This window comes from Andrographis paniculata, unplaced genomic scaffold (genome assembly GCF_009805555.1).
Source record: "Andrographis paniculata isolate CXL003 unplaced genomic scaffold, ASM980555v1 Contig11END, whole genome shotgun sequence".
Taxonomy (NCBI): Eukaryota; Viridiplantae; Streptophyta; class Magnoliopsida; order Lamiales; family Acanthaceae; genus Andrographis; species Andrographis paniculata.
In genome coordinates, this window is record NW_026137391.1 from 1,313,476 (window position 1) to 1,328,366 (window position 14,891).

The 14,891-nt window shown below is 23.9% G+C and overlaps 1 protein-coding gene across 2 annotated transcripts; it reads left to right on the plus strand.

Moving 5' to 3' along the window:
• The first annotated feature begins 6,543 nt into the window (after positions 1 to 6,543).
• Positions 6,544 to 8,956, plus strand: LOC127250075 (acireductone dioxygenase 3-like). Of its 2 annotated transcripts, none has more exons than XM_051273240.1 (7): positions 6,544 to 6,681; positions 7,479 to 7,581; positions 7,730 to 7,824; positions 7,902 to 8,016; positions 8,229 to 8,353; positions 8,581 to 8,620; positions 8,722 to 8,956. In XM_051273240.1, exons 1-7 carry the CDS (start codon positions 6,664 to 6,666, stop codon positions 8,781 to 8,783), a joined length of 558 nt encoding a protein of 185 aa, XP_051129197.1. In that variant the 5' UTR covers positions 6,544 to 6,663; the 3' UTR covers positions 8,784 to 8,956. The 2 variants fall into 2 exon arrangements, with proteins under 2 accessions (XP_051129197.1, XP_051129189.1); XM_051273232.1 differs by having other exon boundaries at positions 6,551 to 6,681; positions 8,550 to 8,620.
• The last annotated feature ends 5,935 nt before the right edge of the window (positions 8,957 to 14,891 follow it).

The following is a 14,891-nucleotide window of genomic DNA, read 5'->3' on the forward strand; positions in this document are numbered from 1 at the left end:
TAGATCTATGTGTAGCTTATATATATATAATAATAATAATAATAATAGATAGTGTGCTGTGTGCGTGTGTTTTATATATATTATATAATAGAATAGATATAAAAAAAAATAATTAAAATAAAAATATTTTAATTTAAATCAAATAAATAATACCTATCACTTGTTTAATTGATAGGACGAGAGGGCTATGTTACACCAGGCTGAAGATCTCTTCTGAATATTGTTTCACTTTAAATTATTCAAAATATTAATACATCATTAATTAATTACTTATTATTTTTTTACGGACAATAGTTTACTAAATAAGGCGACGTCACTCGAACATAAAGCATATATGTGTGTGCACGCATGTGTGGGCATACCCTACCCTACCCCCCCACCCCACATGTATATATATATATATTTGTATCTATATATACATATATGTTTGGTTTTCATCAGATGTAGTAGAGAAATGTGAGTGAAATTGACAAATCGATAGTGTGTGTGTTTTTGGGATATAGTATATATATAATATATATTGGTTGATAGTGGATGGTCGTGCCCATACCCTGTGAGTAACAATGCTGTTGATTATTATTATTATTATTATTATTATTATTATTATTATTATTATTTAACGTGTAAATCCGCAGACGCTATTCGACCGAGTAAATTTTCGATCGAATTTAATAGTATGTAAAATTGATCCGACAAGACAAATCAGACTCAAAGCCAGCTATTAACATGTGTTTCAGACTACACATGGTCTCGAATTTTTCTATTATTATACTTACTCTTTAATATTGCAATTTTATAGTTTTGTAAAATACGTTATGACTTCTAATAAAATATTATATTATGATTTAAAATAAAAAATTAAGAAAAAATATATTTTAGTTGAATAAGACTTACTTTTCATTTTTACACCGGACCCAAACTAACACGGGAGAGACTCAAGTCATACTACGTGAACGTTGCGTGATATGTAAAGTCTGGAAATGTCGAAATTTAAACTTATGACCTCACGGTCACAAGTCCACCCTTCACACTACCGGACCATTAATTAAAGTACCAATATTGTTTTTTGCTTCAACGAGGAAATCTTCTTGTGAATATATATATATATATACTCCCTCCGTCCCATAAGTATGTATCTATTTGCTTTTGCACGGAATTTTAAAAATATTAGTATTATATTGGGATATAGTAGAAATAAAGTAGAAATGACTGAAATGATCTTATAAGTATTGTGTGATATAAATGTAATGATATTTGTGTAATATATTAGAAGTTGTAAGAGTATTTGTAATATTAGGTAGATAGTATATTTACTTAAAAAAAGAAAATTAATATTTTATTATAAGACAGATCAAAATAAAAAAAAATAAATAGTTTGTTACGGAGGGAATCTATACATTTGAGACAATAACGTTGACAGAGAAATCCAAATAGAAACTTACGTACACGAGTGGTGGGTTGAATAATAATAATAATAAAAATAATAATAATAATAATAATGACGACGACGACGATGACTCAATCCTCATGCATGCATGCTGTGTAACATGCGGCGTCGTTTTATTGGACACGTGAGCTGTAGTGTACAGGGACAGCTCAATTATGATCATATATATTTTCTACTCCCCTATAAAGATTTCACTGTTTTTTATTTATGTTCGTTTCCTATAATTTATTTACTTTTTGTTTTTTTTTCTTAAATAATAGTTTTGTTATTTCAATTTTTCTTTTATATGATATGATTTTTAATATATATTATATATTTTTAAAAAAATTACTCCCTCCGTCCCGGATACCATGTTCACGTTGTCGTTTCTGTCCGTCCCACATACCATGTCATTTTCTTTTTTTGGAAAATGATTACACACTTTAATTAAACTAATTAGTTATCTTAATCTTAATTTATAATTATTTATATTATAGAATAATTATTTTCATTAATACATTTTTAATTATTTACTAATTACACCCCTTTTAAAATACCGTGTCTACAGTGTAGAAGACACGGTATCTGGAACGGAGGAAATAATATTTAATATAAAATATTATTTTTATATTAGTAACAAATTTGCTTCCACCTCATATAAAAGATGAAATTTCAATGAATAATATAATATCCAAACAAAACCTTAAATAAACTTAAGGTTTTCATGTCATAATAAATAAATAAATAAACAAGTTGCATAATAATTGGTAGAATTGAGGGGCTGGTGCTGTGGTGAGGTGGTTTGTTATTTTATATTTTATACTTCCTCAGTCACGTTACAAGCTTTTTGTATATTGATCTTTAATATTAGTTATTATATCAAAAATAATATAAATAAAAAAATGATAAAATATATTTATTAGTATTTTATAATACAAATATAATGATATTTTTAATTAATAATTATAAAAATATATAAATATTTGTAATGTTAAGTACAATGATATAAAATGTAAATATGAACTTATTAAGTGGACAGAGAGGATATTATTTGTAATAATAATAACTTATTTATATGTGTATTTTATATTTTTGTGTTTGATGTTAATATAAAAACTATATTATACTCCCTCCGTCAACAAACTAATGTCCTACTTTCTTATTTGGGACGTCCAACAATTATTATCCTATTTCTTTTTTTAAACACAAATTTTACATTTTTACCTTTAATTCATTTATTACTTTTAATCTCTACCATACACTTAAGGGCAAACTTGTCTATTCATAACAAAAAGACAATCACCTAAAAAATCGTGCAAATATATTTTAGGATAATAAAAATTGGACGGAGGAAGTAGTATTTTAATTTTTTATGAGTTATAATATAAAATAGGTAAATTGATTGTTTAGTCTATTGTTAAATTTTTTTTTTTTTAATTAATTAGAGGTTGTTTCAAATAGTCCCGTAAATAGAAAATTCTTGCATCCAAGTTTTCCGGCGTCAAAGATACCTATGTGGCACCCGCATGGCTCGCCGGAGGACATATATCCACCAGGTAAGTGACACTTGGTGGACACGTGAAAATTTTAAATTTTTTAAAATTTTTTCTATTTATGTTTCTAAGAAAAAGTGTAAAAAAAGACAAAATACATAACTTAAAAATTTTCAAAATAACAATAAAAAATTTTTTTTTCTACATGTGCGTAAGGTGTCGCTTATCTAGCAGACATGTATTCTCCGGCGAGCCACACAAGCATCTCTGGCATCGTAAGATTAAAAGTACGAAAGTTTTTCACTTACGAAACTATTTTGAGACACAACCTTCTATTGAATTTAATTTCCCGATTAAATAAATAGTTGATAAATATTTAATTTTTTTTTTTTAAATTTGTATAATTAAGTGTTTATTACTAAACATCAATTTTAGATAATATATATATATATTATGCATATTTTAGGTTAACCTAAAAAAAATTCACACAAATAATAAAATACAAGATATTTTGCTTATTTCTACTAAAAAATACAGAAGATATTATCCAAAATAAAAAAATAAAAATTATTGTGTCCGGCCCAAAATTTTGGACCCTAAATTTAAACTGTATCATTCAGCCCAGCCCAATTTTACTAAACGAAGCTATTAGTCATAATATTCTTTCCTGTATGTATATATCTATCTATTTCTTTTTTACATACAAATTTAAAATATTAGTATTTTATACAAGTACTGCTTTCTTCGTCCGGTAAAATTATACTATTTTTGTTCGACTTTAAGAGTTCTATTTACTTTTTACGCGTTGATATTTGAATATTAATTATTATATCAAAAAGTAGTACAAAATTAACAAAAAGTTACAAAAATATTTTCATTAATGTCTTACAATGTTAATAGAATGACATGTGTAAAAATATTATACAAATATAAGAATATTTAATGTTAAGAACAATGACGCAAAAGATAAATATGACTATTAGAGACTGATGGAGAAAATATATTTTATTTAATTAAATTGATTTATATTTATTAAATATATTTTCATAAATATAACTTATTAAAAATAAAAAGTATCAAATAAAATTAGACAAACTAAAATAAAAAATATATATATATGTCAACTATTACGAGAGAAATTGACTATTGTAAATTACTCCCTCCGTCTCAGCATCTGCTACAGTGTAGATACGGTATTTTATGAGGGGTATAATTAGTAGATAATTAAGAATGTATTAGTGAAAATAATTATCCTATAATATAAATAATTATAAATTAAGTAAAATTTAAAAAAAAATTAAAAAATTTAAAATAAGATTAAAGTGTGTAATCATTTTCCAAAAAAGGAAAGTGACATGATATGTGAGACGGACAAAAACGACAACGTGGACATGTTATATGAGACGGGGGGTAATTCTCACTATCTATGTATATGTAGAGTGTGTTCTTTTAGCAAACTATATCAAATTTCAATTATTCTTTTTTTTTTTTTGAAAACATAAATCAAATACCTATTTTTTATTTTTTATATTATACTAAAGATTAATTTTATATTCAGAATATTTATTTATATGGCATCATACAACTTTTCAAATTAAAATTTTTTAATATTCAAATTTCAAATCAAATTTCAAAACCCCAAGCAAACATACCATTAAAAGCCTTAGAAAATTAAATAAATACATTATAATTAACTGCATTGTTAAAGAGCACAAGATAGACTTTGTAATTGACAATTTGTTAAACATAAACATAATAATAATAATAATAATAATAATAATAATAATAATAATAGCATATTGTTTTTTGAGAAGATTCCAATCGATGTTAGTATTAATTTTTTTTCCCTTAAAAATACTTTCGAACCATATGAATAATATTTAATAATGATAGTAATTACTAGGTTGGGCCGGGTGTTTACCCAGTAGGCACTTTCGGATAGCGGTTGCGGGTTCCCACGTCATAAAAAAAAATGATAGTAATTATATCCCGTAAGGGATGGTCTAGTGGTGTAGGGGTTGGACTTGTGACCGTGAGGTCCCGTCGGACATGGTTTGCAGGATATTAGGTTCGGTCAGAGGTTTACCCAGTGCACACTTTCGGGTAGTGGCTGCGGGTTCACACGTCATAAAAAAAAAATGATAGTAATTACGGTACGGTGTTGATTATAGTTAGCTTCGGCCGGGAGTTTACCCAGTGCGCACTTTCGGATAGCGGCTGCGGGTTCCCAAGTCATCAAAATATATATATATATTAACATGTTTTGTAAGAAATGACTTGACGGTGTGAGGACGAGCTTGCGATCGTGAAATCATGAACGCTTTTAGATCTTGTTTATCATACATAGTTCGACTATTAGGTTTCGCTCCCTTAAATTTTAAGTATAATATAAAAAATAGTAAATAAATATTTGATTTAATCTTTTTTAAAGATTATTTTTTAATAAATTATATAAAATTTCCAAAATTTCCAAACAAACAGTGTAAATTATAAATGTATATATATGACCGCGGTTAGAGTCAAGTCTGCACCGTATTGACTTGCCCAAAGTCAGTATACTACTCTAATATATATGTATATTTACGCTGAAAATTAATAATATAAGTTGTGTTTTTTTGTGAATTTTATATTATTCAAGTTTTTTTTTTTTTTCAAAAACATTAAGTCAAATAATTATTTTTTTGTTATTATACTATAAAAAATTTATTTTAGATTCAAAATATTACATCATCGTCTATTTATATCATATCAAATTATTATTCAAATTCAAATTTTTACTATTAAAAAATCGAAACCCAAAAACACGAACCAACAAACAAACATACCCTATTGTATTATAATATGCTGTCTATGTATTGTATATTATATTATCATATATTGTTATTTATGTATAGTATGCTTGTATATTTTTGATAAATAAATTAAATCAACACTATATTGATTTAATCCGTCGGCACCTAAACCGTGTATTTATATATTTGGAATACTCTTATGGTGTGTTTGTTTGGGGTTTGGATTTTAAGTTGGAATTTGAATAATATTGAATTTGAATAGTTGTATGATGTGATATAAATAGGTGTTGATGTAATATTTTGTATGTAAAATTGATTTTTAATATAATATAAAAAATAAAAATAGATATTTAATTTGATATTTTTGGGAGAAAAAAATAGAATGAACAATTGAAATCTAATCCAATGCCCCAAACAAACACACCCCCCTAGGTATTATGCATTCATCATTGTTTGAGCTTCTAAGAAAGATTCCATTACAAAAATAAATAAATAAATAAATAAATAAAAATTAAAAAATGATTTAACCAGTGTGAACACGCGACAGTTACAAAAATAAATAAATAAAAAAATAAAAAAAAAATTGATTTAACCAGTGTGAACACGCGACAATTACAAAAATAAATAAATAAATAAATAAAAATAAAAAATGATTTAACCAGTGTGAACACGGGACAACAAGAGGCATATATTATTATTATTACATACTAAAATATATTTATCTTTGTCCAAAGTTGATTGTATTATTCATCAAACTGGGATAGATAATTTTTTATTTTTATCATTTAATATCAAAAAAATAAATTATTACCAAGTCCAAACCAACCCTATAATTTAAGGTTCATCCAATCCAATCCATTTATTCATTCCTTAGCTTCTTCGAAGCCAAAAAAAAAAAAAAAAAAAAAAAAAAACTGTCGAAGAAACCTTTAGAGGGAGAGAGATATAAACGATGGTTTCTCTTATAAAGGTATCATTTTTGTTTCTTTACTTTGTACATTATTACATATCGAATTGTGTTTTTGATCTTTTATGTCACTACAAAAAAAAAAAAAATTGTTTTTTTTTGTAGCGACAAAAAATTTGTAATTAACAGTCATTTTTCGTGAAAATACTTTTTTGCCACGATTCTATTATGAACTATTGCTATAATATATGCTCACGACGTAAAGAATTTTTATAAAAACTTGTGTTTATATACTCACGATTGTTTATGAGATGATTTTCAGAAAATTTGTGTTTGGTTAATTTATAGTCGCTTCTTGTATTTAAATGGTGATTTGTTGTGATATTTTATGAAATGAAATCGTATGTTTATATATTTTTTTAGATGTTACAACCATAATAATCCCCTATAAAAATATTAATTTTCTCTTATAAAATATTACATTAAAAATTATTTATTTTTGTCCGATATTTTAAAAAGTATGAGAAAGCCTCACCTAATTTCTATGCGATATTTTCTAAAGTACGGAGACTCGTGAAGTTTTTAAATCATGATAGAATATGATACAAACTTCTAAAATCATAATTGAGTTGTAAGAAATCTTGAAATATCGCTACATAGATCAATTCATCTCCAATTTTCTTTCTTATTGTTGAATAAAAAATTCACCTTCATATATATATATATATAATACTAGTCGATTTAGAAAAGCAATTGGCCTAACCGGATGAAGAGTTAACACCGAAATACTCGATTATATAGACATACATATGGTAACTTAGAGACAACCTAGATAACATGAAATTGATAATATTGTATAGGATGATGTCATTCAAGCGTGGTACATGGATAATAGCGATATGGACCAAAGGCTTCCTCATCATCGAACTCCCAACGAGTTTGTCCCATTAGAAAAACTCAAAGGTGTGCTTGTGCAAGAATTTTTTTTTTTTCTTCTCTCTCTCTACGTATATATATATATATATATATTATTTATGTTCATATTTAAGTCATGGAACGATCCATTGTAAAAAAATCATCGAGCTTTTCTTTTATTTTGTTGAACTTTCAGAGCTTGGGGTGCTTACTTGGAGATTAGATGCGGACAATTATGAAAATGACGAGGAATTGAAAGAAATACGAAAAGCTCGTGGATATAATCATATGGTGCAAAAATATAATTTAGAGTCATTTTCTTGTGATGCACAATGTTTTAACACAATTTTATAATATTATTTGATCAGGAGGTTTATGACATTAATCCCGAAAAATTTTCAAAGTATCTTGAAACAATCGAAGCATTGTATCAAGAACATTTCCATACATTTGAGGAGGTTAGCTTTTGTATTTCCGGGAGTGGTAAGTATTGTTAATAATATTCAAGATTCGATTTTATTTATCTTCATATATATATATACAAGGCTATGGTATATTCTTATTGCAATAACTCGATAATATAAATAGAGGGTGCACATTGTACAAACACGTATTGTCTTAAAATCTACGTCGCTATTATATTATAAGTTACAATTACTAATTTGATTTAAAGTTTACTTATCACTTGAATTAAGGTTATTATGATGTGCGAGACTGTGATGAATCTTGGATCCGCATAAGTTTGAAGAAAGGTGCCATGATCATTTTGCCTGCCGGGATCTATCACCGTTCTACGACTGATTCAAATGATTTCTTCAAGGTAATATTTGCATGAATACACAAATCAAATGTGTGTTCGTTTTGAATTTGGTTTTGAGTTTTGGGTTGAATAATAGTATTTATAGAGAGAATTACGGATATTGCATAATAATAAATAAAAGAACATATATTTACATATCCAAATTCACTAAAAATGCCTCTTTTTTTTTTTTTTTTTTTTTTTTTCTAAAAAACAGATTATGATACTTCACAGTGATGACTTTATAAGCACTCCATATAATCGGTCTAACGAACATCTTCCTGAAAGGTACACATAATATTTCAAATAAGAATTACATGTGGAAAATTAAAGGGTAATGTAAAATTATGAATTCATTGTTTAATTTTTTATATTTTTCAAATATGCAGAAAACAATATATCGACACATTTGTCAAGAAGATCAATTGATGATGAGATGTTTCACAAATAAATCAATCTGAAATGGGACTTTTAAGAGCTAAGTATTGATGGAAAATGACTTATGTTGTGCACAAGTGGCTGCCTATGATAAATTATGTTTGTTTGTCTATGGATAAAATATTTTCATTTTGTTGGTTGTATTATTTCTATGTGAGAAACTTTGTGTTATTTGGTTTTTAATCATTTTTCTTTTTTAAGATAATCATCATATACCAATTTACTAAGTAGCAAAAAATAAATAAATAAATAAAGCAAAAAAGAAAAATTAATAATAAATAATAATAATAGAAGAGAGAGTGAGAGTAAGAGTGAGAGAGGTAAAAGAATATCAATTCTGATCAAACCATACATTGTACGATTAAACAACTTTGTAAATTAATTTTATTATTTTTGTGTATATCTCATAAGAATATGTATTATTAAAAATCTTTAATTATTATCGACGGTCTATTGTATTATTATATTCTAAAATAGATAAATAAGATGTGTTTAGAATCTATCAAAATCAATGTTGGAGACACAAAGACTTTGCTCACCCAATGTTTTTAAATGAAATGATTTTGTTTGTAATATGAAATTTTTTTCAAAAATATTAAATATATTATTTTAAGTTGAGTTTTAAAGTATAAAAGTGCTACTAATAAAAAGAATATATATATATATATATACACAACAACAACAAACTAAAGGAATATAGAAAAACTCCAAAATATAAAAAAAAATAAGTATATTTGTTATTAACTCTTTTTTTTTTTTCCATTAATTGATATATTTGATATGAATTTCTTCTCCATAATCGAACAATAAATATTGTCACACGTATAAGACAATAATATCATAAAATATTAACAATAAAATATAAAAATCGTAAAAATTTCATAATTACATTCTAATAAATATTCATCCGAATCCAAGAAAATTACAAAAAAAATAAAAAAATATTAAGAAATAAATAAGGGAACATAAAATAAATAAATAAGAGTAGATGATGGTATTTTGGAATGATAAAAAAAATCATAATTCAAAATTAATTTAATAAAATCATAAAATACTATAAAAATATTTTAAAAACAATCTTCTCCAAAATTAAAATAAATAAGAGATATATATATATATATAAATACTCATAGTAAGACCATTATGTTTTTCTTTATCTATATAGATTCAATATAAATGGTAATTGTGAAGAAAATATAAATAAATACAATCTTAGTTAGTGAAAAAAAAAAAAAAACAATCAAATATAGAAACACAAACAAACACATTTTTATAAACATATGACATAAAAGACAAAATGCAAATATACAACAACAAATATTTTTATATTGAAAAAAATTATTTTTCTTTTACAAAACAAATTCACTCAAAACCTCACATTATCAAACAACCAATGAATAAGACCCTTTATATATATATATATATAAATGCATTAATGTGTTCGGTTGTAAGATTTTTACAAAATTTTACTATTCATCCCATTTTTTCCCCCCAAAAACATCAAATCAAACACCTATTTTTTATTTTTTATATTATACTAAAAATCAATTTTACGTTCAAAACATCACATCAACATCTATTTATATCACATCATAACTATTCAAATTCAAAATTTTTACTATTCAAATCCCAACTTAAAATCCAAACCCCCAAACAAACACACCCTAAAAGTCATCATAATTCAAACCCCAATTTATGCCTAAATATATTCATTATTCAATAATTTCATTGAATAAGACAATCATGCCTATTAATTATGAATAATTAAATAAAACAATTTTATCAAAATTTTGAAACAATAAGAAAAAAAATATCAAGTGTCAAACTTACATTGATATCTTTTATATACAATAATAATAATAATAATAATATACTCCTTCCGTCCCCCAACAAGGGTGGCGTTTGCTTTTTACACGTAGATTTATGAATATTAAGTATTATATTAGATTGTATTAAAAAAAAGACAAAAATACTCCTATTAGTATTGTATAATATAAAAATAATGGTATTTGTGTAATATATTGTAAATTTAAAGGATATTTATTATGTGAAGTAGGTAGTACAATTACTAAATTAGGAAATGATAACCTTGTTTTGGGACGAACGAAAATGGAAAATGGTAACCTTTCAATTGGACGGAGAGAGTATTAAAATTTAAATTTTAATATATATTATTAATTATAATTTCACTAATTATATTAATTATAACTATATAATATTAAAAGTAGTTGGGTTAACTATATTAATTAATATAATTTTTTTTATTAAATATAATATATGGATATATATTCCATAATAAATATATTAAATTATCTATATAATATATATGATAATAATAATTATAAAAATAAAAAAATTTGAATATTAACAAATATATTTGTTAACTATAATTTCATTAATTATATCAATATTAATGGTAACTTATTAATTATATTGATAATATCTATATAATATTAATAGTAACCTATTAATTATGTTAATTAATATAATTATTTTTATTAAAAAATAAAAAATTTAAGAAAAAAGTTTTGATTTTGTGAGAGCTACACCAACCTCAAATATATATTATGATTAGTCTATCTTTTAATAAAATTGAAATTTTAAAATGAGTTATGTTGGCTTCCTAATGATGTTTAGTTTGTTCATTTGCATTATAAGCTGGGGGAAATGATTCAACTGACAATGGCTGATGATAAACCATCTTATGACTTTCTAGAATTATTCTCCCTCCGTCCCATGTAATATAGGTGTATTATCGTAGATACGTGAATTTAGGTAAAATATAATTAGTAAATAATTAAGAAGTGTATTAGTAAAAATAATTATTATTTAGTAAAAATAATTATAGATTAAGATTAAGATAAATAAATAGTTTAATTAAAATTAAGAAAACTATAAAATTTAAAATTTAAAATGCGATTAAAGTGCATAATTATATTTCAAAAAATAAAAAGGACAAGTTATATGGAACGAACAAAAATAGAAAATAGGGACAAATTATGTGGGACGGAGAGAGTATATTCTTTTCCATTGCATTTACCATCAGATACTACATGTCCGTAAGAACTTTAACAAGTTCTTTTGCATTTTTTTGTTGAGTAGATATTTTTATGTATTTTTTGCACTCACTATGGTAGACTAGTATATAGTGCTTTCATTCAAGGATATTTTCATTTTCACTTGAAATTTCATCCTACCAAAGTTGTGAAGAGGAGATTACAAAAAATGAGAGCGATGTACCATGGAGTGCATCTGACATTGTTAAGTGAGTTTCTCTTTTCTAACTCCTATTATCACTTTTGATACAAGACTTTCCAATATAATATCAATAATCATCAAATTCTTGGAGTAAAATATATTTAAGATGCTTTTATTTCATACATTTTACTACTAAGACAAAATATGAAATATATATTGCTTTTTTTTTTTTTTTTTTTTGGTGTTATTTAGCAAAATGAGTGTATTTATTAACCTTTGTAAGAAGAGAAGTTATTAGACAACAAATATTGATTGAGATCTGAAAGTTGAAAGTTGATTTAATCCTTAATTCTTTGTTGTTTTGGATGAAATTTTTTTTTTTGTGTGAGATCTCTTTTAGTATTATTTTGTTTTACTTTAAGAAACTAATGATTTTATGTCTTTTCCATGCAATTTATTTTAAAGTTTTGGCAAAATGAGATGTATGATAATTTAGTATTTTTCATATATGAATTATTCTATTTTACTTGCTTGATTACAGTACAATTTAAAAAATGATATATTTCAAATTTATTATTCATGTATTTGAGTTTTGTGTCTGTTAATACATGCACACATATCCTCAAGATGTTTGCATTAATTCAATATATTGGTTGAATGTTAAGATATATATTATAAGCACCAAATATACAAATACATCATATAATATGTTCAATTATTTTGATAAAAATAAAATTTCTCTATATTCTCAAATTTATATTTTAAATTCCGTTATATTATCCGCTACCACTTTCTCGTCGGGCCTGGTTTGCAGGGTATTAAATTCGGTCGGAGGTTTATTCGATGCGTACTTTCGGATAGCGGTTGTGGGTTTCCACGTCATCCAAAATTTTTTTTTTTTTATATACCTATACCATTTTAAAATATTTAATATATCAACCATGCATACTATACTGTAAATATTGATATAAAAAATTGATAAATTTGATATATGATAAAAGTCCATATTTAAAAAATTTCAATGTATCAATTCTTGAGGGGCTAGAAATACCTTCTCCAAAATGGGGACAAAATTGATAATGGTGCGTATGAAGAAAGCATGATTACACATTTAATTTTGTATTTATGGTCCATTGTTACTTTATTTTTTTATTTTTATTTTTTACATCAAATCAAATATTTTGGGTTTGTTTGATTTTGATATGAAATTGAGATAGTGATTTAAATTTTAGTTTAAATAGTATTCTAATATAATATTTTGTAAAATAAAATAGTATATTTTTATTGAAAATAGTACGAAAAAAATAATAAATTTTTTTATTTGAAATAAAAACTAAACAAGCCCTTTATCTTTTAAAAAAATTAAAAAAATACAATAAAAAATAAAGATTTGTTTAGTTTTTTTTTGTGTTATTTAATTTTCATAAATTATTACATTTTTTTTTCTATTTAAAACATATATCCAATCATTATTTCACAACATGAATAAAGAAATAAAAATAACATGAACATAAAAATGCAAGTATAATAATATTTTAGTTTAAAAAATTATTTATTAAATATAAAACTTTTAAAAATGATTTTAAATGTAAAAATATTAATATAATAATTTTATGAAAAAATTAATTTATAATCAGAAACCTACAAGAATACAAGCAGCTTTTGCCACCTTCACACTTACAAGATTTTAATCTGTTTTTGTTTGTTTGAATTTATATTATATTTTATAATAAAATTAAATATAGATTATAATTTTATTTTATTCAATATATTTTACTATTTTTTTTATTTAAAAATTATATACATAGTGCATTTCTATTTCCAAAAAATTAAAATAACCTTCATCAATATATAACCTAAATTTGAGATATGCTCCTTTGAACATTTTTTAGGTTTTAGATTAAATTCTTCATTTAATATATATATATTTTTTAAAAAAATAATACTAAAATAGTAGTAATAATCAAATGATAAAATATATATAAAGAAAATTAAAGTCATAACAATGGTGAATAATTAAAAGCAATGGTGTTTTGCGTTATACATGTTTAGTTTAAAATGATTTTTTTTTTTTTTTTTAAAATATAATTTACAGACTGCTAACTTCGAACGAAAATTTAGTCAACACACAGTTGAAGGATAGTGACGAGCGGATTTTCATATTAAAAAAAAGTAAATTATATAATACGTTTTATATTTTAGTAAAAATGTATAAAGGGTGTGTTTGTTTGGGGGTTTGGATTTTGAGTTGAGATTTGAATAGTAAAAATTTTGAATTTGAATAGTTATATAATGTGATATAAATAGGTGTTGATGTGATGTTTTGAATATAAAATTGATTTTTCGTATAATATAAAAAATGAAAAATATGTGTTTGATTTGATATTTTTGGGGAAAAAAAATTGGATGAATAATGTAAATCCAATCCAATCCCCCAAACAAACACACCCAAAACATCTTGTATTTTATTTTTTCTGTGAAAAACTATTGTGTTAATATAAAATTTGCACAAAATATAATATTTGTTTAAAACTTATATTTGATTGGAAATATGAACTCAATTATGCACATTTTATACAAATATAAGAGATAAAATATCTTAAATATTTTTTTTTGAATAAAATAAATAAATAAAATAATTGATTAATTCTTCTTTTTTGATAGTTTTTTTGGAGACATTATTATTTGATTTTTACAAAAATTATAAATAAATAATTGATCAATAATTTATTTATTTATTTTTATTAAAAAATTATTTTAAATAATTTATATATTTTATTTGTATAAAACATGCATAATTATGTCTTTATTTAGAACTACATGACAAAGAAAGTGTTATGTGCAAATTTTAAGTTAACAAAAAAGAATTTTACGTAATAAATAAAACACATGATATTTTGTGTATTTTTACTTAAAACAAAAT